Source organism: Rhinichthys klamathensis, unplaced genomic scaffold (genome assembly GCF_029890125.1).
Source record: "Rhinichthys klamathensis goyatoka isolate OS25496 unplaced genomic scaffold, OSU_Roscu_1.1 h1tg000538l_1, whole genome shotgun sequence".
NCBI lineage: Eukaryota > Metazoa > Chordata > Actinopteri > Cypriniformes > Leuciscidae > Rhinichthys > Rhinichthys klamathensis.
In genome coordinates this window covers 95997-119596 of record NW_026607013.1, presented here as the reverse complement: position 1 = coordinate 119596, position 23600 = coordinate 95997, and the positions used below count along the sequence as shown (strand labels likewise).

General features: G+C 38.7%; 1 protein-coding gene across 1 annotated transcript in view; it reads left to right on the top strand.

The window, feature by feature from the left end:
* dhx36 (DEAH (Asp-Glu-Ala-His) box polypeptide 36) overlaps positions 1 to 23600 on the top strand; it is a 119065-nt gene that overhangs the window by 1523 nt on the left and 93942 nt on the right. The window contains exons 5-6 of the mRNA XM_056238753.1: positions 1017 to 1187; positions 1896 to 1975. Coding sequence (XP_056094728.1) covers positions 1017 to 1187; positions 1896 to 1975 — 251 coding nt within the window. The remainder of the gene's footprint in view (positions 1 to 1016; positions 1188 to 1895; positions 1976 to 23600) is intronic.

Genomic DNA, 23600 nt, shown 5'->3' with positions numbered 1-23600 from the left:
TGACATATTTAAAAGTTTTTTTCCTCAAAAAAAAAATGTGTCATGCCTTAAAATAGCTTAAATGTAACTCTACACCCTTGTCTCATTTTTTATATGCGGTTCTATGAATATGCAAATTAGCCCCGCCTCCATTCACTCACACCAGCTCAGACATCCGCTCCTTGACAATCACACGTTGTCGTGATTGGTTACGAGGTAGTTTGTGACGTCAGAAACACCAGTGATTTCAAACTGCATTTTTTAGACTGTCTTTGGTTCACTGCAGTTTTAAGGAGAAAATACTCAGCAATGGTGTTGACTTATGAATTTGCACATGGTTTGTCTTAAAGCATATTAAAAACATTACATAGTCATACAAACAACATTTAAAAGCTTGATTTTCACCACAGGGGGACTTTAAAATATACCGATAACCACCACAATAATACAGCTGGCACAATAGAAACCCACATGATGAATCAGAGTTAATCTTAAAGTGGTCTGTTCATAAAACATGGTCAAGACTGTGCACAGGCTCATACACTCAGGGGAACACACAACACTAGAATAACGCAATAAACATGAACTAAATAACGTAAAATGTAACACAAAACACACTAATGTATATAACTGATAACAAAAATAAGAAAGGACAAAATTATTTATAAAAATGTAATCATATGTGATGTTTAACTCTGGGACTTCTGGGAATGTCCTTTTTTTATTATGGTAATTGATAGTTTTTACTATCAGTATTTTACAGTAAAATGTAATGGGATGTTACATTATTTACAGTTTTTCACCGTATATGTAAGGTAACTTAACGTTTTTGTACTGTTTTTACTCTAGCATAAAAATGCTACAGTAAAGTATTTTTCTGTAAAATGTAGAATTTTTTTTACAGCGTAAAAATTATGTTGTTATGTCTCTTTTAGACTTTAGTTTTAATGTGAAGAAGCATTTTAGTTCGCTGATCACCCAGTGAATTTTACTATTTTTAGTTCTCTCATGCATCATTCGGTTTTGTCTTACTGTAGGAGCTGGTTAAACTGATCAGTGCTAACCAGGTACTGGTAGTCAGTGGAGAGACAGGCTGTGGTAAGACCACCCAGGTCACTCAGTTCATCCTTGATGACTTCATCCAGAGGGGCATGGGCTCTCTCTGCAGGGTGGTTTGCACGCAGCCACGGCGTATCAGTGCCATATCGGTAAGTAAAAGCATTATTCAATTTTAACATTGTTTTTCTCTAAACTTTTCCACGGACACCCTTGCACTCTCTTAGTTTGAAAACCCTGGCCTGTGTTAGATAAGAGACATCAGAAATGTGCAGTGCTGGTGATCCTCCAGGATAGGTCACATGATCTGTCAGAAATCATTCTAAGATGCTGATTTGGTGCCCAAGAAACATTTCCTATCAATGATGAACATTTTTACTGCTAAATATTTGTATACATATTTTTTCAAGATTCTTTGATTAATGGAAAGTTCAGAAGAACAGCATTTAGCCCTATTTGAAATAGAACTCTTTTGTAATATTATAAATTTGCTGTCACTTTTGATCAATTTAATGTGCATCGTTGCTGAATAAAATGTATTAATTTCTTTAAAAACCTTTGAACTGTATTCTATTCCTTTTCCTGATGATTTTTTTTATATAACACCATGATCTCTAACATGGGGCAAGTTGTGTCACTGGACCAGTGACAAGCCATATAGATGCTTTCAAGTTCAGTATACATTGCAGAAATGAAATATTATTAGGCCTCTTTGTTTTTGTTCTTTCTTCTTTCACAACTTCATTAAAAAGCAGCGTATCTGATCCCACTCTTCCTACCTAATTTGTAGAGTGTCTGTGGTCCCACTAAAGTATTTTTCTATTTAAGGTGTGAGGTTAAAAGTAAGTGCTTTTGTTTAGGTTGCAGAGAGAGTGGCTTCAGAAAGGGCAGAGCCGGTGGGGGAAGGGAAGTCCTGTGGGTATCAGATCCGTCTGCAGAGGTAAGTGAATCAGATCTGCAAGTCATTCTTAATCCTGTAATCCCCATCCCGGTTCTATGGAGACTATTCTTTTATAGCCGAGTTCTGGCAGATGGGTGAATTCTGTTTTCTCCAAGTTTAATTTTGCCTGTCAGAAAGTTTGAATTTCTCTTTCTCAACTGGCCTAGCCTGGTTGCCGACTGCAGCTTTAAAACAGCTGATTCGAACGAGTGATGTTCGACGGCGGCATCCATCTTTGTAATGTAGGCTACAAAATCTGCTTCAAAATCCCAGCGCTGTCGCCATCGTGTAAAGCCCGCCCCAACGTTTCTGATTGGTGCCTCGATTTCAACGGATTGGAAATGGGCTTGAATGAGCTCTTTGCCAGACTAACTTTCAGAGCAAATCTAAATTTGCCGGAAGTTGTCTGGGTTTTTGTCTGGGTTTTCCCTGGCCAGAAACCCTAACTAATTTATGATTTGTATACACACATAAATTCTTATCTTGGTTTGCCTTAGGCTCTATAAAGCAATAATTATTTTTTCAGGTTTGTTTAACGATATTAAGACCAATTTACTGTAACAATTTAATTAAATTAAATTTAACAATTTAATTCAAAGTCAGAGTCAACTTCATTGTCATTTTTAGCACATTGCATGGCAATGGTTAAAAACGAAAAAGTTCCTTCAGGGAACAACGGTGACAAAAACATAGTGATAGTAAATATAGATAATTCAATTCACATTTATTTGTATACCGCTTTTCACAATATACATCGGTTTAAAGCAGTTTTACAGAAAATGCAGTCCACATTACAATTTAGAGTGATCTCATCAGAGGTAACTGTCTATGTGTACATATACAAATCACAGTTAGCTAAAAATGTGTTAAACAATGTAATAATTTAAGGCAGAAACCATAGGTAGAGACAATAGGTATACAGAGTAAGACGGAGAATTAAATAAGGCAATATACATAAAGTGTAGCAGCATTGAGGTATAAGTTGTAGTGTTGAATTATTGAACTATATAGTTTTGAACTAAACAGTAGCAGTTGTTTAACTGTTAGATATGAAGCTTGTGGATTGTGATTTGTATGACAATACAAAAAATGGAAACCCACAGATGTTTTACACTAAGTCTCTCAGAGACGTAACGTTCTGGCCTTGACTTTCTGGCATTATGATGAGCTGAACAAGCCTTAAAATTTTCTTCTTTAAATAATTCTAACTGGAAATACTGTATGTTTTATAATGAGAGGAAAAGCTGATTATTTTTTAGAAGAGGTAAAAACAATTAATTGATAAATTTGATAAATGAGGCTGCTTTTGTACAATACACAGATTGTTTTTGTTATGATTTTTCTTTGTGCTTCCTTAAAGCTGCAGTCCGTAGCTTTTCCTCTTTGTCGCCATCTCTCTGTTCGAAATCTGTAACTGCAGTGATTCGCGGAATTATCATCTTTACGTGGGTTGTAAATCGGCATGAAACAGCGCGGATGAACACAGTGTTTTGAGGCGAGTGGTGCTGTCAGTCACCGCGCTGTGTGGATACTGTCATTCAGAATCACAGATTCACTTTTTGAAAGTTTGACCAACATAAGAATTTTCATAAGAAAATGTCTTCTGAACAAGTAAGTAACATCCATTTTTTTTCTGACCAACTAAGGGGGAAAAAGCATTCGACATGATAAGCTTCGTTAGATTTAATCAACGCGATTTACAGCAACCGTGCAAATTATAGCCTACTTTGTTCTCAAATTGTTCATGTTAACAACATCACATCAGCATTGCGTGACTAATGTTAAATTTAATGTGTTTTATGGTTACCTGTGTAGTTCAGAATTCATATTCTCCATAATAGCAAAACGAGAAAGGCACAACAAAGGAAACTCCATAACTGTGTGAATTAAGAAAACGTACTGTTACACGATTGAACTATTGAAATGTCTTAACTTACTTGTTCAGCAGAAAAAAGCCGTCTCTTCTTCCGTTTTGAACCCCTTCAAAACACGGAGTTCACGCACTTTTCAAAAGCCCCGCCGATGTTTAAATCCTTGTGTTCGCATGAGACGGTTTCTTTCTCTTTCTCTAGCCACCTTAAATCCGAAGTACGAAGTCTTTTGGGTTTTATAACTGCTGAATCTCCAGTTGACACTGATGATTGTTGTTTGGATCTTTCTGGATCCGCCATAAGTTTAATTATGTAAAGTGCTGCGAGAAAAGCCTATACATCTAAACATCTCGTCACGCGCAGTATAGCCGGCTAGCCGAAACTCCTTCTTTATGTGTACGGGTGTGACGTAATGACGCAAAGACATGCTCGAATTTCCCGCGGAAACCCACCAGTACCACTGGAATTAAAATCATTATTACAAGCTAACCGTTTTGAATCTAGCTATGGCAAGCAGATAGTTTTGACCACTGGCAGAATAAGTTTTTTTTAATATAATTATTTTGGATTATTTTTAACTTAAAAAAGCTATGGACTGCAGCTTTAAAGAGGTCAAATCCTTTTCTATTTCCTTGAGCCCTCTTTATAATGTTAGTCAATATTTATAATTTTTCTTCCTTGGGTTCCCTGGGTGACTCTTTGAGTCACAGCACTTACTCGCAGGCTGCAGGTTTTCTGTTGGGTTCAACAACAGGGCCGCAAAACGCTCTGTGTCGAAATGTGTACCTCGAACTGTTAAGATCAGACTGATCAGGGACAGGGACCTTGTTAAAAATAAACTTCAGCCGTTCTTACTTTGAGAAGGCTATTCAGAGATTCCCCACAGATGGGTAGGCAGAGCCCAAACATTTTCTTATTCTTATTGTTAGAATAAATACCAACTCTAATAACAGTATTGTTTTCTGGTGTTTAGTAATAATATCTGTCCTAGTTTTCTCCTTGAAAGTCCTTTTCTCGTAGTTCACCAACACTGGGTGGAGTTGATGTGGAAATGTGCGAGGTCGAGGTGATGTGTGTGTGTGTGTGTATTCATCCTTGTGGTGTTACATTTGTGCAGGTTAGTTTCAGTCAGACTGATCTCATGAAATGGCGTATGTATGACACGCCAATTCGTATTTCCATTTTTGGCGTGCTATCAACACGCATAATCGCTTTTCAGCGTGTTTATCAACGCCTTTGACTTAACGTTATATTACTGTATTATGTACATATAAATATATGACCTACCCCAACCCCGTCCCTAAACCTACCCGTCACTGGGGTTAATACCATTTATGAGTCTTCTCCTACCATCCTAGGAAAAGAAATATCGCTCCACAGATGTAGAATATAGATTTTGCTTCGTTTCGCTCGGACATTTAACGGCGTACACATACACGCGGAATCACTCGGACGTTTAATGGCGTAGACATACACGCAAAAGATTTCGGCGTGGACATACACGCGGATAGCTCAAAATGCGTATAGATAACACGCCACTTGAATTGAAAGTGGCGTGTATGTTTACGCAAAGTCATGATGTCATGTTGTTTCAGTAGTCATTTTGGACTGGTAAGAAAGTTGAGTTCTGAAATATACACTGTTCTCAAAATATCAGTTTTCTTTCAAAATACTGAGGTTGATTTGTCATGATATAATACATTTTCTTTTTTTAACAAGCTGGAGGAAAACTAAGTACTAAACCTTTTTTTTTCTTTGAGGAAAGGAGAGATGCAGGTTAAGTGTGCCTATATATTTAGTTTTTTTTTCTTTCTTTTTTTCGTGTGTGTGTGTGAGTTTTCATTCAAGCAAGATAAAAGTGGATTAGGCAGCGAGGTCACTGGAACATGTTGTGTCCGAGAGCAGGTAATTGCCTCTCTTCTGAGGGGAAAGATAGAGGACTGATTAGAGCTTGCTGCCAAATATCTCACAACTCTTCTTCTCTCAGTTCCTTTTTTCCCCCATTTCTTCCTTTTTGTCTCATTATTAGTGGTGCCAAGACGAGCATTACTATTGCAATAACTTTTGGGTTAAAGGGATAGTTCACCAAAATAAAAATTCTGTCATCATTTACCCATCCTCTTTTTGTTCCTAACCCAGAACATTTAGTTTATCTTCTAAACACAAATGAAGGTATTTTTAATGAAATAACCTTAGTTTGAAATTAGTTTTTTGTCCCTTCATTGAAAGACAATTTCAACAAAACTTGTGCCTAATTCCTCCTACTTTTCGCCTACTGTTTTTCGAATACTTTGTATTCAGACATTCTACTTTTTTGGCGAAGTGTTTTTCGCATACTACATAGTAGGGAAGTATTTGATTTTGAACGCAGCTCATGAGTTTAGGGGTCTTATCCATGCCTTATGAAGAGACATAATCACTTTATAAGATGAACAGATTTAGTTTAGTCTTTTATTCATTTTTTTTTCATTCATTTCTCTTTATTTGAAAGGGGACCGTGTACATTAATCAACATTGAAACAATGTAAATGTACCCGAGTTAGCTCAAAAGTGCTAATTTTCATCGGTAGTCCCCCAGCCGGGTGTAAAAAAGGCAACCTTAAAGATAACCACAGGTATAAAATCACAAAAATAAAATTACATACAACACATTATGGTTAAGAAATACAATTCATATAAAATAAATATATAATGTTTAAATGCACACAGAAAGCAATAGTGCCCACAAGTTTGGCTCTCTACAAGCCATTTTTTTGCATTCTTTTTGAATGAAAAGAATGACAAAGACTCTCTGATGGTTTCGGGCACTGTGTTCCATTGCTGCGCTGCTCTTACGGAGAAAACAGCCTGACCAAAAGCTGTTTTTCTCCGGGGGATAATGCAGTCTTCCCTCACTGCCCCTCTGGTTACCCTAACCCAGGGGTAGGCAAGTTCAGTCCTAGAGAGCTGCTGTCCTGCAGAATTTAGTTCCAACCCTAATCAAACACACCTGAACAAGCTAATCAATGTCTTCAGGATTACTAGGGCTATAGGCAGGAGAGTTTTTTTTCAGTGTTGGAGCCAAACTCTGCAGGACAGTGGCTCTCTAGGACCGAACTTGCCTACCCCTGCCCTAACCTCACTAGATCTAAAATGTATAAAGTCACATAGTGGAGGAGGTGCTAGACCATGTCTGATTTTAGAAATTAAACATATGTTTTTGAATTTAATGAGATTATCCCAAGTAAGTAATTGATATTTCCTCAGAATACTACAGTGGTGGTAGTGGTATGGTTTTTTTTATCCAGTATTTTTAATGCTTGTTTGTATAATGTTTTTAATGGTTTTATTGTTGTAGAGTGAGTATTGGACCAGCTTATTAAACAACATGTTATGTGGGATAAAATCATAGAAAAGAAATATAATTTAGCAGCTTCTGTTGAATGAAAGTCTCTAATGAATCTGAAGTTCGCTAGACTGAACTTAATCCTATTACTAACTTTTTTTATGTGAGTTTTGAAGTTGAGGTTTGAGTCTATATGTAATCCTAAATATTTATATTCTGTGACGACCTGTAATCTTTCTCCAGATATTAAAATTTCAGGTTTTATATTTATATTATTTTTTGAAAAGAACATGGTTACTGTTTTGGATATGTTCAATTGCAGACAGGATTGCTCTAGCCAGGTTGAGATCAGTGACATGGCCTCTGTTAGTTTTGAGGCAACTTCCTCTGTGGATTTTCCATAGGCCAAGACAACAGTGTCGTCTGCATACATCAAAGTGTCACAGTTCTTACACAAAGATGGTAAATCATTAATGTATAAACTGAAAAGAATTGGACCTATAATTGAACCCCGTGGAACACCAGTTGATAATAGTAAGGGGGTAGAATTATATTGGTCAATTCTTACACTTTGTGAACGAGATAAAAGGTATGAATTAATGAGGCTAATGAATTTTGGGGAAAAATTAAATGCATGAAGTTTATGCAGTAAAACTGAATGGTTAACTGTATCAAATGCTTTACGAAGATCTAAAAAGATCTAAAAAGTGCTCCCACTACCCCTCCTTTGTCCATATTTGATTGAACCTTTTCCAGAAAATAACATGTTGCTGTGTCTCTGTGGAATGATTAGCCCTTAAACCAAACTGCATTAAGTGCAAGGGAAAAGAGCTGCAATTAAGATGATTGGTGATTTGTTTAGCAACCAGTTTTTCAAAAACTTTAGATACTGTTGGCAAAATGCTAATAGGTCGGTAATTAGATGTAAGAAGGGAGTTACCACCTTTAAATATAGGAATGACACTAGCAAGTTTCCATGACTCAGGAAATTTCCCCTGATCTAGTGACACATTAATGATATGCGTTAGTGGACCCAAAATTGACTGACCTATTTGTTTTAGCATGAGTGTGTCCATCCCATACACGTCTTTTGCTCTTGAAGACTTAAGCTGTGTAATTACCTATTCCACATCAGATATGGATACAAATTTTTGATATAGTGGGGGCTCAATTAACAAATCTGAACTAATAACAGGTAAGTTGTTATTTCACAAGGAAACTTTTGGCTATGGTATCAACAGAATCAACAAAATACTCGTTTAGTGTCTGTGCCACAGCAGATGGATCCTGCATAAGCATCCCATTGTTCTTTAGTTGTATTGAGTTATTACTAGAAGGAAGTTTTACCTGTTAGTTTATTGATCTGTTCCCAAATCGCTTTTGAGTTTCCATGACAGCTTTTAATCATTGTAATAAAGTCTGCCTTTGCTTTTCGTAGTTGTCTTGTCACTTTATTCTGTAACGAAGCAAATTTTTGTCTGTCACAAGATAGTTTTGACTTTATGGCTTTTTTAAGGGCATTGTCTCTGTCTTTCATTAATTGTTTGATATCATCACTGAGCCAGGGAAAATAATGCTTTCTGTTTTTGTGTTTAATTGTCACTGCAAATTCATTAATTTTTGTTTGTAAGCATTCAGTGAATTTCTGACTAGTTATTTCCAATTCATTGTCCAATAATAGAGTGTCCCAGTTCATATTTCTTATTGCTGTGTGAAATTGTTCTTGTTTGCTCCTTGGAATGCCAATGAACTCCTTTTTTTTCCAGAATAAGCTGCAAATCGCTTTCTGGTTAATTTTCTTGTTATCAGCACCATGTTATGATCTGAGAGACCAGTTAACATATTGAACGATTTTGTGATCCGTTCCGGATGATTGGTGAAGATTAAGTAAATTAGGGTGCTACAATTGTTTGTGATCCGTGTTGGTCCTTTAACCATCTGGACAAGATTAAATCCATCCATAATTTGCTGCAGTTTTTTCCTTGTACTGTTATCGTCCCAGTGTAGATTAAAATCACCCATCACTATAACCTCCTTTTTAAAATCACACTGCTTTAACATTTCCTTGAACTTATCATAAAAGTCTATGTTAGCAGATGGTGGTCGATATAAGACTATTAATGTGAGAGACATCTGAGGTGCAAGAGATAAATTTAACCCAACACATTCTAGATCAATTGGGGTTTTCCACTGGATTTCACTGCACTGTATGTTATCTCTCACATAGCTCATTACCCCTCCCCCTTTGGGATCAGCTCTATCTCTCCTGTAGGAGAACTAAAAGCGCAGCAGTATGGGAATTTTTATGCAGCCAAGTTTCGGATAGGCAAAAATAATCCAGATTTGATTCAGTCATCATGTGGATAATTTGATCGCTTTTTGATTTTTAGCTTCGGATATTTATATGTCCGCCAAAAAGACCTTTTGGTTTGACTTTTTGATCCCAGATTATGCGTGCATTGTTTACAGTGTGAACAACCTTCCACTTCCGGTTCATGTGTATTGCTTTATTTACTGTAAAGCGTTTGTGGATGTTAGCGGTGCTCACCACGCCGGCTCCGTGAATTCGCCTATAAGCACATTTATATTTATACCGCATCAAATATGCTAAACATGGAAGCTCAACCGTGTTTGCTTGATGCCAAAGCAGGATAATATGCAAGTACATGAAGTTTTATGTTTTAATATTGTTTTTAATATACTTATAACTGAGTGATTGGTTACCAACTTCAAAATCCACATACCCTTAAAATAATGTATTACAAACCTATAAATCTGTTAAGGAAGACCCTGCTAGTGTTAAAACAGGAGTTTGTGAAGGGGACGAAGACTTCAGCTCATCAAGTGGCTAATACCCCCTTCACACAAGTCACACACTTGACATCCTTCTGGAAATGAGAGAATGAAAGCGGAGAGAAGGGTGGGTACTGAGAGGTGAATCAGTGGGGAATTGGTATGGAGTTAATATTGTGCCATAATTAAACAAAAAAATCCAGCATTTTGCAAACAAACTCGATCTGCTTTGCAAAAGAAAATTTGACTCGCAAACAAACTCGATCTCCTTCGCAAAGGAAAATTCGACTCTCAAAACTCGATCTGCTTTGCAAAGGAAAACTCGACTTGCAAACAAACAGAAAGTAATGTGCAAATACAAAGGTCAATTTAAGCGAAAATGCAGTGGAGTAACACTGTGTTTTGCAAATATAAATAAATGAGCCTAGATAATATTTTACAAATAAATACAAACCATCCTACAAATTGCATGTAACCTTTGAACAAATACCAAATCTAGTGCATACAAATGCACATCTGTCTGTTATGATTGTGAGACCCTTGGCTTTTTATGAGATCTCTCAGCTCGATTTTCTCACAAATGTATCCAGGCAGATTTTCTCACAAATGCAGTTGAGCAACTTCCTCTTCTAAAACAGTAGATGGCGCTAAGCTCGGGGATTAATTTAGCGCTAGTCTCCCGGGAGAAGCACTGATTTGAAACGCGTGCTTGCCTTTGCCTTAGCTGTGGAAAATGACCGGTGAACAGGTGTGTTTCTCTCTTACTTTATCTAAAATGAACCTTTTTGAGGTTTTCTTTTGCAAAATGTTTATTACATATCTAGACAGAAATCCACATTAGCACTTAGTAGCATTTCACTCTCTCTAGGATAGGGGTATCTATAAGCTGAAAGCTCTGCCATCATATGTTGCTTTTTTACATTTTTTCTACATCGGACGCGTGCAAAATGACTAAATTAGTGATTATGTCTACACTGAACGAGTCTATTTCTTTCGTTCTCCATAAATTAATGAGAACATTTCATTTTAATTGAAAGGAGGGTTTCATTTGTCTGTCCAAAATAATAATTTGGGCACTGCATACCAGGCTTGTGCAAAACTCAGAATTTCAGAATTGGCCTCCATTCAATTCATGAATTTGAATTTGAATTGGAATGACAGGAAGTCGAATTAAATTCATGGCAATTCAAAGAAATTCCACACAGTCATAAAGAATGAAAGAGAAAGAGATTCAACAGAAAGAATGTGTTGAATCTCACATACATTCAGTGTTAGGAAGGTTACTTTGGAAATGTAATTGCTTACTGTTATAAGTTACTCATTATAAATGTGGTTTGGATTACTTTATCAATGTAAAGCGATTTACTATTAATTTGATTAGTAACTAATTGAATTACACATTTTACCTCATACAACTAAATACAATTACATTCATTTTGTAACATACTATTTTGTAATTACATTCATTTTGTAACATACTATTTTGCAGAGGTGGGGGACTCGAGTCACATGACTTGACTCGAGTCACAATTTTCAGGACTTGAGACTTGCTTGATTAAAGTATGAAAATGACTTGACTTGACTTTGACTTGAGAACAAGTTACTTGAGACTTGACTTGAAGTGGAAGACTCGACAATGACTTGAACTTATAATAAACAAACAGCAATAAAATTCATTTAAAAAAATAATTATTGTGACGTCAGCACGACTAATCAGCGTCTGTGACTTTAACGCTGCTCAATTCAAACTGCGCCAAACATGGCAGACAGTAGTCGAGCTCCACAAATAGTCTCGTTTGGCTATAAGGATTTTGAACTGGACCGTGCCAATAAAAAAGGATTAGCCAGATGCAAAATATGCAACGCAAGAATATCCGACACGACAACCACAACGTCAAATTTCATCCGACATTTCAAGAACCACAAGAAAAGGTAAGAAAGTCATCTCTTTATAGTGAGTTTTACTAAGATCTATAACGATTACTAATGTAATGAATTAATCTTTTCTGTTTGTCATAATTTGGCCTTGGTTGCATATTATGTTTTTTTCGTATTAGAAATGTGACCATTATCATTACTGATAGGCCCTACGTCTCGTAAATAAATGTATTGGGGAATTTGACTATAACTGTGGCGTAGCCTGGATTTTAATGTTGATGGGCATCTTAAAATGAGCGGGCCGCTCTATATTACATGTAGGCTATAATGTCTGTATTAAATGTGCGCATTTTCAAGTGTTTGTGGACTGCGTGTGGAAACTAAAAACTAAAGCATTGCGCTTATACCATACTGCATGACAGGCTAACATGGAGGCGCCGATGTGATCACTAGCTCCTAAACATTTCTAAGAGTTTTTTTTTTTTTTGGTCATACAGACCAGAATAATTACAGCGTAATTACATATTAGGCAGTTTTTCAGTCACAATAATTAGTTTATAAGGTTATTAGCCCTTATACATGCTTAAGTTTTACATTCTATCAGTAACTTACATGAATTTAACTTTCTGTGTCTATGTAAAAAACATATGAAAATGTGACTGCTGGAACCAAAACTTTATGTGCATACATCAGTAAATGATCATCACTTAAATTAATTTATATTTACAATTGATTTTCCTTAAATTACAGTATTTAAAAAAAAATGTAAAGAATGTTTGTGCATATGAAAATAAATTTGTTTTAATGTTTACAGTTAATGTTTACAGTTTTCCCTGATTGTTTTTTTTATCCATGCAGATATGATGAATATCTCAAATCCAAGATACACTGCAGCGATCTACAGCAGCCATCCATGTCACAGTTCATTGTGCCCCAGACTGCTACATATCCAGTCAACCACCCTTGACAAAAAGCCATTACAGAAGCAATAATATCTGATCTGATCATTAATTGCAACATGCCCCTGTCTATCACTGACAACAAGCACTTCATTCATTTTCTCTCCATTATGGACACAAAATATACTGCAGTGAGCCGCAGAACCATCACCTCAAGACTTGACACTGTGGTGTCTGAGAGACAATCAAAACAAATAAGTGAAATGGCCACAGTTGAAAATCTGTCTGTCACTGTGGACATCTGGTCAGACAGAAGAATGAGAGGCTACCTTGGCGTCACCGCTCACTGGATGAACACTGGAGCAGATGCTATAACGTTGAAATCTCATCTACTAGCTTGCAACCGGTTCAAGGGGTCACATACGGGAGAGAGAATTTGTGAAGAATTTGAACAAATATGTGATCGGTATAAAATTAAACAAAAGATTGATCATATAATTTGTGACAATGCAGCTAATATGAAGAAGGCATTCACCACATGTTTTCCCAGTTCAGCTGAAGCAGATGAGGATGATGATGACTGCCTTGATGATGCAGAACTTTGGAATGCCCTTCCAGTGGATGAGGAGGAGAGGCTGAATGAGACATTGACCTCCAAAAGTCAGCATAGACTACAGTGCTTTGCGCACACACTACAATTGGTTGTTGGTGATGGTCTTAAAGAGACCAGGGCTGTCAGTTCGGCTCTGGCCAAAGCGTCGCGGATCAGTTCTCTGCTCCACACAAGTACTTCTTTTAAGGAGGAATTTGAGAAAGAATTTGGCCAACGTGGAGTTCCTGCTTCTGTTGTTACTCGATGGAATTCGACTTTCCGACAGCTGAAGTCCTTGCTTAGCTGTGACTACCAAACTTTGTGCAAGGTCTTGGATGTTAGAGAGCGCAGAGAGACTATTTTCACTCTAAGAGAGTGGGCTCAGATTAAAGAACTGGTCAGCATTCTGAAGCCCTTTGCTGATGCCACTGAGCTCACTCAGGGAGAGAAAGTTGTAACCATAAGTGCTGTGATTCCCTGTGTTAATAATAATAATAATAATAATAATAATAATAACTTCTACTTATATAGCGCCTTTCATGGGACCCAAGGACGCTTTACATATAGCTACATAAGGAATAAAGAATAAGGAAGAGAATATAATAAAATAAAATAAGTAAATAAGTAGATAATAATAATTAATCAGTCCTGGTTAAATGCCTTTGTAAAGAGGTGGGTTTTTAGAAGGTTTTTGAAAATGTCCAGAGAGGGAGCATTTCGGATGTCTGCTGGAATGGAATTCCAGAGGGTAGGGGCTGCGACGCTGAAGGCTCTGTCCCCAAAAGTCTGCAGTCTGGTGTAGGGGACAGAGAGCAGGCCCTTGTCAATGGACCGCAGGTTCCGTGAGGGGATATAGGGATGGAGAAGGTCCAGTAGATACCGGGGGGCAGTGGCATGAAGAGATTTATACGTGAGGAGCAGGATTTTGTAGGTGATGCGAAATTTGACCGGGAGCCAGTGTAGCTGGGTGAGGATTGGTGTAATGTGCTGCCAAGACCTAGTGTGTGTTAGAACCCTGGCAGCCGAGTTCTGGACGTATTGTAGTCTTTCCAGAATCTTACTGGGTACCCCATACAGGACACCATTGCAATAGTCCAAGCGAGAGTTGATGAAGGCGTGAATGAGTGACTCAGCCACAGGGTCTGAGAGTGATGGTCGAAGTCTGGAAATGTTTTTGAGGTGGTAGAAGGCAGATTTAGTAATGAGTTTGATGTGTGACTGAAAGGAGAGGGTGGAGTCCAAAATGACACCAAGATTGCGGACTTCCTTGGAAGGAGAGATGGAGCAACCATCCACTTTGAGGAGTAGACCACCTACCCTCGAGAGTAGCGGCTAGGGAGCCACAACCAATAGCTCTGTTTTGCTGCTGTTCAGCTTAAGTAAGTTAGATGACATCCAGGTTTTTATTTCATTCAGACAGTCAATAAGCGATGGTGGAGGGAGCTGAGTGGATGGTTTGGTGCTGATATACAGCTGTGTGTCATCAGCATAACAGTGGAAACTAAGACCATGGTGACGTATTATCTGGCCAAGGGGCATCATGTAAATGGTAAAAAGGAGGGGCCCAAGCACAGAGCCTTGAGGCACACCTTGTTTGACTGGGGCCGGGGGTGAACTGCAGTCTCTAAAAGTAACAAACTGTTCCCTATTTGAGAGATATGACTGGAGCCAGGAGAGTGCTGAGCCGGTGAGGCCAACACATTCAGATAGACGTTTAAGAAGGATAGCATGGGACACTGTGTCAAAGGCTGCTGAGAGATCTAAAAGGATGAGGATGCTGATATGTCCAGAATCAGCGGCGATGAGGAGGTCATTGACGATTTTAATAAGGGTAGTCTCAGTGCTGTGATGGGCTCTGAAGCCAGATTGAAAGGGTTCATAGAGATCATAGTGAGACATGTGGTGATGGAGTTGGGCAGCAACTGCTCTTTCAAGGATTTTACTCATAAAGGGAAGGTTGGAGATCGGACGGTAGTTATTGAGGTCAGCCGGGTCCACACTGGGCTTTTTGAGAATAGGGGTAACTACAGCTGTTTTGAAGCCAGAGGGTACCAAGCCAGATACCAGAGACTTGTTTATGATATCCACCATGATGGGACAGAGAGTAGGGAGGCATGCCTTGACCAGAATACTTGGCATGGGGTCCAGTGAACAGGTGGAGATGTTGGCTCCGGTAACCAACTTAGCGACTTGAGCCGCATCCAGAATGGAAAAGGATGAGAGGCAGTGCTGTGTCAAACATGTAGCAGGGGAATTGGCGCCATCATGAGTGTGAGTTATGGGTAGGGGATCATGAGGAGGCGGCAGTTATTGGTGGATAGAGTCCACTTTTGCCTGAAAGAAATCGAGAAAATTAGAGCCAATATTAGGAGTGTCAAAGGGACAGGGGGCATCATGAGGACGGAGCAGCCGGTTTATGGTGGAGAAGAGCTTTCTGGGTTGCTTTTGCTGGTTACCAATGAGAGTTGAGTAGTAGTGTGTTTTGGCCTTGGAGAGAGCTTCTTTATAAGATCTCACATGGTCTTTAAAGGCCTCAAGGTGGACAGTGAGGCCCGATTTTTTTTATAGAGCCTTTCCAGCTGGCGACCAGTGGCCTTCATGGAGCGAAGTTGGGTAGTGAACCAAGGGGCAGGACGGGAGAAAGAGACAGTTCGAGTCTTGAGGGGAGCAAGAGAGTCCAGGCTGAGAGACAACGCTGTATTATAATGTGTGACTAAGCTATCCACCCCGGGTTCTGGGGGATCTGTGGCCAGGTGGGTCCCAACAGTTCTGGATAGTGGTGATGTATTAACAGACTTGATGTTCCGAAAAGTGTGTTGCCTGGGCAAAACGACTGGAACATAGAAGAGGACGGCACTGTGATCCGAGATAGCTAGATCAATGCATTGCAGCTGGGAGGGAGTGACACCAATGGAGCACACCAGATCCAGTGTGTGACCTTTGGTGTGAGTGGGACCTTTAACATGCTGAATGATGTTGAGGCAGTCCAACAGTGACAGGAATTCAGCAGCAAAAGGACAGCTGCTAGAGTCGACATGAATATTGAAGTCCCCGAGCAGAAGTGTGGAAGGAGACATGGAACAGATGGAAATGAGTAGCTCTGATAGCTCGGCCATGAAGATGGTTGTTGTTTTTGGTGGGCGATAAACAAGGACCACCTGAAGCTGAGCAGGCCCAGCCAATGTAAAACAAAGACACTCAAATGAGGTGATGTTAGGCACTGCAAGTTCTTTCACTGGGATGTCAGCTCGATGTATAACAGCCAGACCACCACCACGGCCCGTCGAACGAGGCTTCTGGATGTACACATAGCCTGCTGGGGTGGCTTGGTTGAGTGTCATGAAATCCTGCTGATTTTGCCAAGTTTCTGTTAAGCAGAGAAAATCCATTTTTCTGTCAGTAATGATGTCATGTACGAGTAGTGCTTTATTATTGTTTAGGGAATGAGTGTTCAATAACATGAACATTGCAGGCCTGTTAATAAGTGCTAAGGCAGGCAGTGTAGAAGAAGCAATATCAACACAAACCAGAGACCTTAGGCTTAGATTGACAGAGCGCACGTGAGGTTTGTTGTGATGACGTCGTTTCACTGCGACAGAGCGTCTGTCCGACAGAACAGTGGGAATAGCATGATCCACGTAAACAAACTTACATCGGGAGCTTCTATGTACATAGCGGGGGCGACGCAAGAGTTTGAGTGATTTGATGGTATCAAGGCAGTTTGGTAAGATGTTACAGAAGAGATTCAGAAGTTCCAGGGAGGAGTATTTAATTAACGACATGTTGGTGCGAGGAAGTACCAGCTAGCTTCGCCACAGCGGCCGGAGAGGATGCATCCAACACTCGACCACGTCAGCAGCAGAGACAAGACAGAACAGTCAATAGTCCAGGTTTCGTGACACAGAGCTATCCAATCCGTGGAACCAGGAAATATAATCCAAAATTGTCCGTCCGTGGTGGATCACCAGCCCGAGCAAACACCCAACAGCCAGCCGACATGAGTGAGTAACGTTAGACAAGCCGTAGTTGCGCCGCGCAAACAGTTGGCAATACAGATATTTGCAGATCCAAAACACACATTATCCTAGTTGCCTGATCATCAAACACAAAGAAGCATAATAACTCAAGTTTTGTAGAAAGAAAGAAAGAAAAGAAAACTGCGATTAGTGAAGCGGCGACAGACACGCCAGCGTCCTCACTTCTCACATTAGGCAAGTACAAGTGTTCTCTCCCTCAACAATCACTTGGAAAACCAGAAAGAAGGAACACAATACTTGGTCAACCTAATCCACAGTCTTCAAAGATCACTGCAAAGAAGATTCAAAGGCATCTTTGTCAATGTAAAAATGTCTCAGCCAGAGACCAATGAAGGAATCCTGCCATTCTCTGATCCTGTTTATGTCAAAGCAGCTGTTCTTGATCCAGCCTTTGGGGTTATGTGGATAGAGCACGATGTATTGGTTGATGACAAGCTGAAGGAGCAGTTGACCTTGGAAGTAAAAAGTAAGTGATATAGGCTAATTTTAGAATGAGACGCCATACTTGTAAATATTACATTATTAGTAGTATTTTTTTTTTTACAGAAATTGGAAGTGCTGCACAATAAACCATTAAAAGTTTGCAATGTTGATTTAAACACCAAAGTAATCTTATTCCTAAATGACAATGTTTAAAGTACGATCACAGCAAACATTAAATTCTGCGTTGGCACTGCTGCTGGCCCAGACAGAGCAGTTATCATGTATAAGTATTAAAATTGAAATACAGATACTGTGCAGTTGAAAAACTGTTACAATCATTCAAACCATCACAGAAATACTGAGATAAAAATTTGTAGTTCGGATATACACACTTGTGTCTACGCGATTTAAAATTAGCGATTTACTTAGTTACTTACTCAAGTTGCTTAAATTAATTTGATGCTTCAAATAAAGCTTATGTCAGTTTAATGATTAATTCAAGAGATTCTTCAAAAACACTGATTCATCCAGTAATGAAACAAGTGAAGCCTTTATGAGTGAGACATCGAATCATTTATTCAGTTTCTGACAGCTTAAAAAATCTTTTAAATTAAATATTTTTAAATAGACTACAGCAATTAACATTTTGTAAGAAAATTTAGTAAATTACATGAAATTTATTTGTAAATAATTGTTAGATAATTGTTTATTTAGAAAAAAATCATGATTCTCAATGTATCCAGAATCATGCAGCTCTAGAATATTGTGTAGGTTTATTTGTAATTTTACATTTTTGTGTTTTAGATCTGATTCTCCAGGAGGCAGAGCATACCAATATGGAACAGACAGGTCATGGAGATGAAGAAGAACAAATCAAAGGTGATGAAACTGGGCTGTTCTTATACCATTATTATCATGCGGCCCCATCGTTCACAGCTTAGTGCCACTGTCTTGGCAAACCTTATTTTCTGTAAATGCAACACATTTTAGACCGTTTCAATTAAATTGAATTAGACAGATTGGATTATACATCTTAGACTCGATACATCTTAGAGTCTAAACGTTTTGTGTAAACAACACAATTTTATTTTATTTTTAGATATTAATGTAGCACAGATATGCATAAGATTCATATATAGCATAATAATAGATACATAATATATGTATACAAATTAATCTTTTCTGTGCAAAAATAAATATGTATCGAAAAAAATTACCTTTATTTTAGTACTGTGACTTGACTTGAAACTTATCAGGACTCGACTTGACTTGCTTAGGGTGAACCCTTGACTTGACTTGACTTGCTTGATTTATCTGAACTGTGACTTAAGACTTGACTCGAGACTTGATGGTTAAGACTTGAGACTTGCTTGGACTTGACCATGTGTGACTTGTCCCCACCTCTGCTATTTTGTAATAACATAATTCCATTACACGTAACTAGTCACTCCTCAACCCTGCATACATTTTAGTCGAGTCCCAAAATATATAAATAGCCCTGGATAAGATGCAATAGGCATTTTTGAGGAAAAGTACTTCAAGTGTTGTTTCTATATGATTTTTAGGTGCTGAATCCATTTCTGCCTTATAACAAGTTGTAAACATCACTGTTTTGGCATAAACAACAAAAACAAAATGGCTGCCAAAAAAACACACATTTGAATGCATTTATTGCAGTTTAAACATTAAACATTAGAACTAAACTGCATTCTCAGAATATTTAAACATGTAAACAATGAAAAAACAACATTAACATGAAAGGGACAGTTTTTAATGTTTAAATGGCTGCTGGAACAAAATCAAGCAACAATACTGTGATCGCAGATATTCCAAAAGTTATTTGTTCATACAAGTATCATTGGATTTTCTGCATTTGCAAGATGCAGTGCATGGATTAGGCTTGCAGCCGCATCGGGCTGTCTTGCACCCAGTGGTCCAGGCACAGGTGATTAACTCCTCACAGGCATCTGGAACTGGGGGTAGTGACATGAGTTGAGGAATAAGGGAATTCCCCTCTGTCTTCCATCCCATGGTTTCAGGGGGTGGCAGAACTGGCTGCTGCAAGTGGGCCTGCCGCCAGACCAAAGCCTGGAAGTGAGAGCGCTGAATGTGGAAGTAGAGAGCGTCTGGTTGGGGGCAGTCGTTGCTGAATGTGGAAGTAGAGAGCGTCTGGTTGGGGGCAGTCGTTCCTGGCACTGCGTATCTAGGCCTATAGCACAAGTGCTTTTATTAGGCTTGCTCTTTATACGCAAAAGTAATACGTGCATCTGGTAGACAAAAAAAGTGCGTATCATATGTAGCCTACGGCGCTAAATTGCTTATTGGATGCACGTAAAAGGTCATTTATACGTAAAAGGTAATTTATGCGTATAAAGAGCACGCAAAGCTCGATCCGTCACATTCTCTGCTCCCTTTCTGTGTACAGTTTATTCCAGTTAATATAATTTATTCATCATGCTGATAAGATTGTGTAGTCTTCATTTTCTAATGCGTAAAAAGCATTAATATAATTCATAAATGGTTCTTAGGTTGTTTTATCTGTGTAGCCAGAATATGATGTGCAGTTTACCAAAACACAAAAAACATTTTATGTTGCCTATTCCTATTGTAGAAGTTTGAGTGGAATTTTATTTACTGAATGAGATTGATCGGTATTGGAAACACAGTTGTTTTCTTTACAGAACTACATAACAGTTATCGCCCTTACATTTTCCCCAAAGATAAGTTAAGACGTCCTATTTTGTATTACTAGAAATAAATTATAGCTGTTAAATATATTTCCATGTGTGTCACTCATCACAGTTCCTGGTAGTTCATGCAGTAAATGGCTGAATCAGGTGTTTAAAAAGTAAAAAGAGCTTTACGCTGGGTCTTAAAGGCAGGGTAGGTAGAAATCCCCAAAAATACTTTTTTCCAAATTTGTTTAAACTGTCTTTATATATCAATGCATAATTAAAATGTAAGTAATCTGGAAAAGAAATGATAAAAATCGAGTGTCTGTAGTCCTCTCAGGACTGCAATAAACACAGCTCATTATTCCATTCGGGACAAAAGAAAATATTGGCTGGGGCGACTGTCACTCTCCCTCGCTACCATGGATACCACCTCTGCTGATACAGGAGCAGCCCAAATGCGCGCACCCGTTTGAAGAGGCACGGAAGCTAGTAATAACAATTATGGCAGAGAAAGAACAGTCAAAATTCTCAGTACCTGCATATACAGGCAGCGAAGTCAAACAAGTTAAAAAAAGGAAGACAGTATTTGAAAAGGCTATGAACAAAAAGTCTTTGGATAAATCAAGAAATCATACGAGAGTCAATATCGGCGTGGCTTTCCAGCGGTGGCGACAACTGAGGGATCTCAAGGGGCTGAAAAGTGACTCCATGATGGCATTATTTCTGCTGGACAGGTAATCTCGCTGTTTTCATTTTGATGGCTTTTATTTTTTCATGAAGCATGTATCACTAGTAGGGTTGTGCGATGTCTACCAATTTGGCATCAGACGATGTGTACAGTGAAACATCGCGATGGACGATGATATCGGGAGGAGGGGCGGGGCTAACATTCTAATTTTTCACTTAAGCAATAAGCCCCGCAAAGCCGTGTTTTACAGTGGATTTAGAACAGCTAAGGGGCGTAGGCACAACGCGGAGATATTTTCCTCTACATCTCATCAGCAATTTTGATGTCGGCACGCTCTGCAGCAGCTGAGCACTGAGGAGCGAATGTACAGTGACGTGACAGAACTGCCAGATTCAAACTGCGTGCTTTCGCGCTGTGGCTGCGCTGAGCCAGAGACGGACGCGCTCAGCGCTTGTCATATATCACAACTATTCAGTGTTTTTAACCACATAATGTTTATTTTAGGTTTCAGACATTTAAATGCATATCATTTATAGCAAAACAATACATTTATAGTTTGTAAAATACACAATGGTGTGTCTATGGAAGCAGCAATTACAACCCATTGAAATATATTTGCCGACGGATTTCATTCATATCAGACACACAGTGTAAGTAACTATAAAGTTAACTATATTCTTCTCCCAGTTCACCGGCCATGTATTTCGGGAGAAACTGATGAATTCACGTGCTGTAATAAACCCAACAGACATGAATCTCTGAACTGCGGTCCGAACAAACATTACGGCGCCCATCTCGCGTTACAGATCAAAATCATTTATAAAGGTTTTTTAAACAACAAAACAAACTCACTTACACGTATTTGAGAATCGGAATAGAACATAGTTGATGACATGGTAATCAGGTTTGTTAATATTTAGAAATAAAAGCGCTAACGTTAGATCTGTCATACAGCGCTATTTTGGCTGTGGTGAATCACGTGCCAAGCATGACGCGTCACCATGGAAACATGGGGGGGGGGGGATCGCGATGCTGGCTTAACAGCGTGATGTCTGTCAGCCATCACGATGGACGATGATATCGTCTATCGGCACAACCCTAATCACTAGCACACGTAGCTACCTAATATAGCTACCTAACGTTACGTAGCATAACTAACGTTACACTGGCTTAGCTATGACAGTGTAACTTTGGTGTCGACTGTTATAACGTTACTGTTAGTGAGCCATGGTTGAGACGATAAATAATCAATAGGCCTATCTGCAGTTGAAAGCTGTTTTGTTTAATTTCGCCAAATCTAACTTTAGGTTAAAAAGTTTAGGGGATCTATTTTTATAACTAGCTTTACCCTCTGCCAAAACTTTGTTCCTATGTTCACCGTGAACTCTACCTGCTCCGTTTTTTCACGTTTGGTTTGTTGTTATATGATCTACATATGTTTACCTATGTCTTTATGTTGTATCTGTTTGTATTATACAATGTTGTGTGTGTGTTATATTATCTTGTGTCTGCAATGCAGTTGTGAGAAGGTGTTTGAGTGTATGTTACTCAGTTTATCTGTAAACAATACATCAGAGCCAAAAAGTGCTTTCATCGTGGAAGCTCTTACATGCAAAACACCTGTATATGTTATGAATCTTACAAATTCACCTTCATCACAGTGTAACTGATAGTAACGGCAAACGTGTATCAATGAAGCTATTTATAGCTTTGCCTTATATTGAGTTTGATTCGGTTACGAGCTAGTAAAATATTTTAAACTTTACCAGTATCGATATGCGAGCTTGATAGTGTGTACTAACAGCCATGTTAATTGTTTATATTCATACTGATAAAGTTAGTTATTTTATTACTTGTGATTCTGACATGATGTCACTACATGCACTGCGCTCCTCTCTGCTCGGCGCTGGTAAACGTGTCCGACTCTTCCAGCTGAGCGAACGGCCGGGATCGCGCGTTCATGTGTTTTGGGGGTGTGGCTTTGGAAGGAGCCGAGAAGGGAGGGGGTGGGAGTTAATGGAATAATGAGCTGTGTTTATTGCAGTCCTGAGAGGACTACAGACACTCGATTTTTATAATTTCTTTTCCAGATTACTTACATTTAAATTATGCATTGATATATAAAGACAGTTTAAACAAATTTGGAAAAAAAGTATTTTTGGGGATTTCTACCTACCCTGCCTTTAAAAAAATGTCCTGCTTTTTTTCACTCGCACAATCACATCCCTGTTTACACCATAGAGTTTGCAGAAAAACTGTTCTGCATTCTGAATGGTGTGGTCACTCAGTTCAGGACCTTCGCCAAGCCCCGTTAGTAGATGTGAATACTCTATGAAAACTTCCCAGCATGTCTTCTTTGAATGTCCTGCAATGTATGAAGTTGAGTCACTCCCAGTGAGTGCATGGAAACCAGGAAGTAGCTCGAGGACCTGTGGCTCCATCTG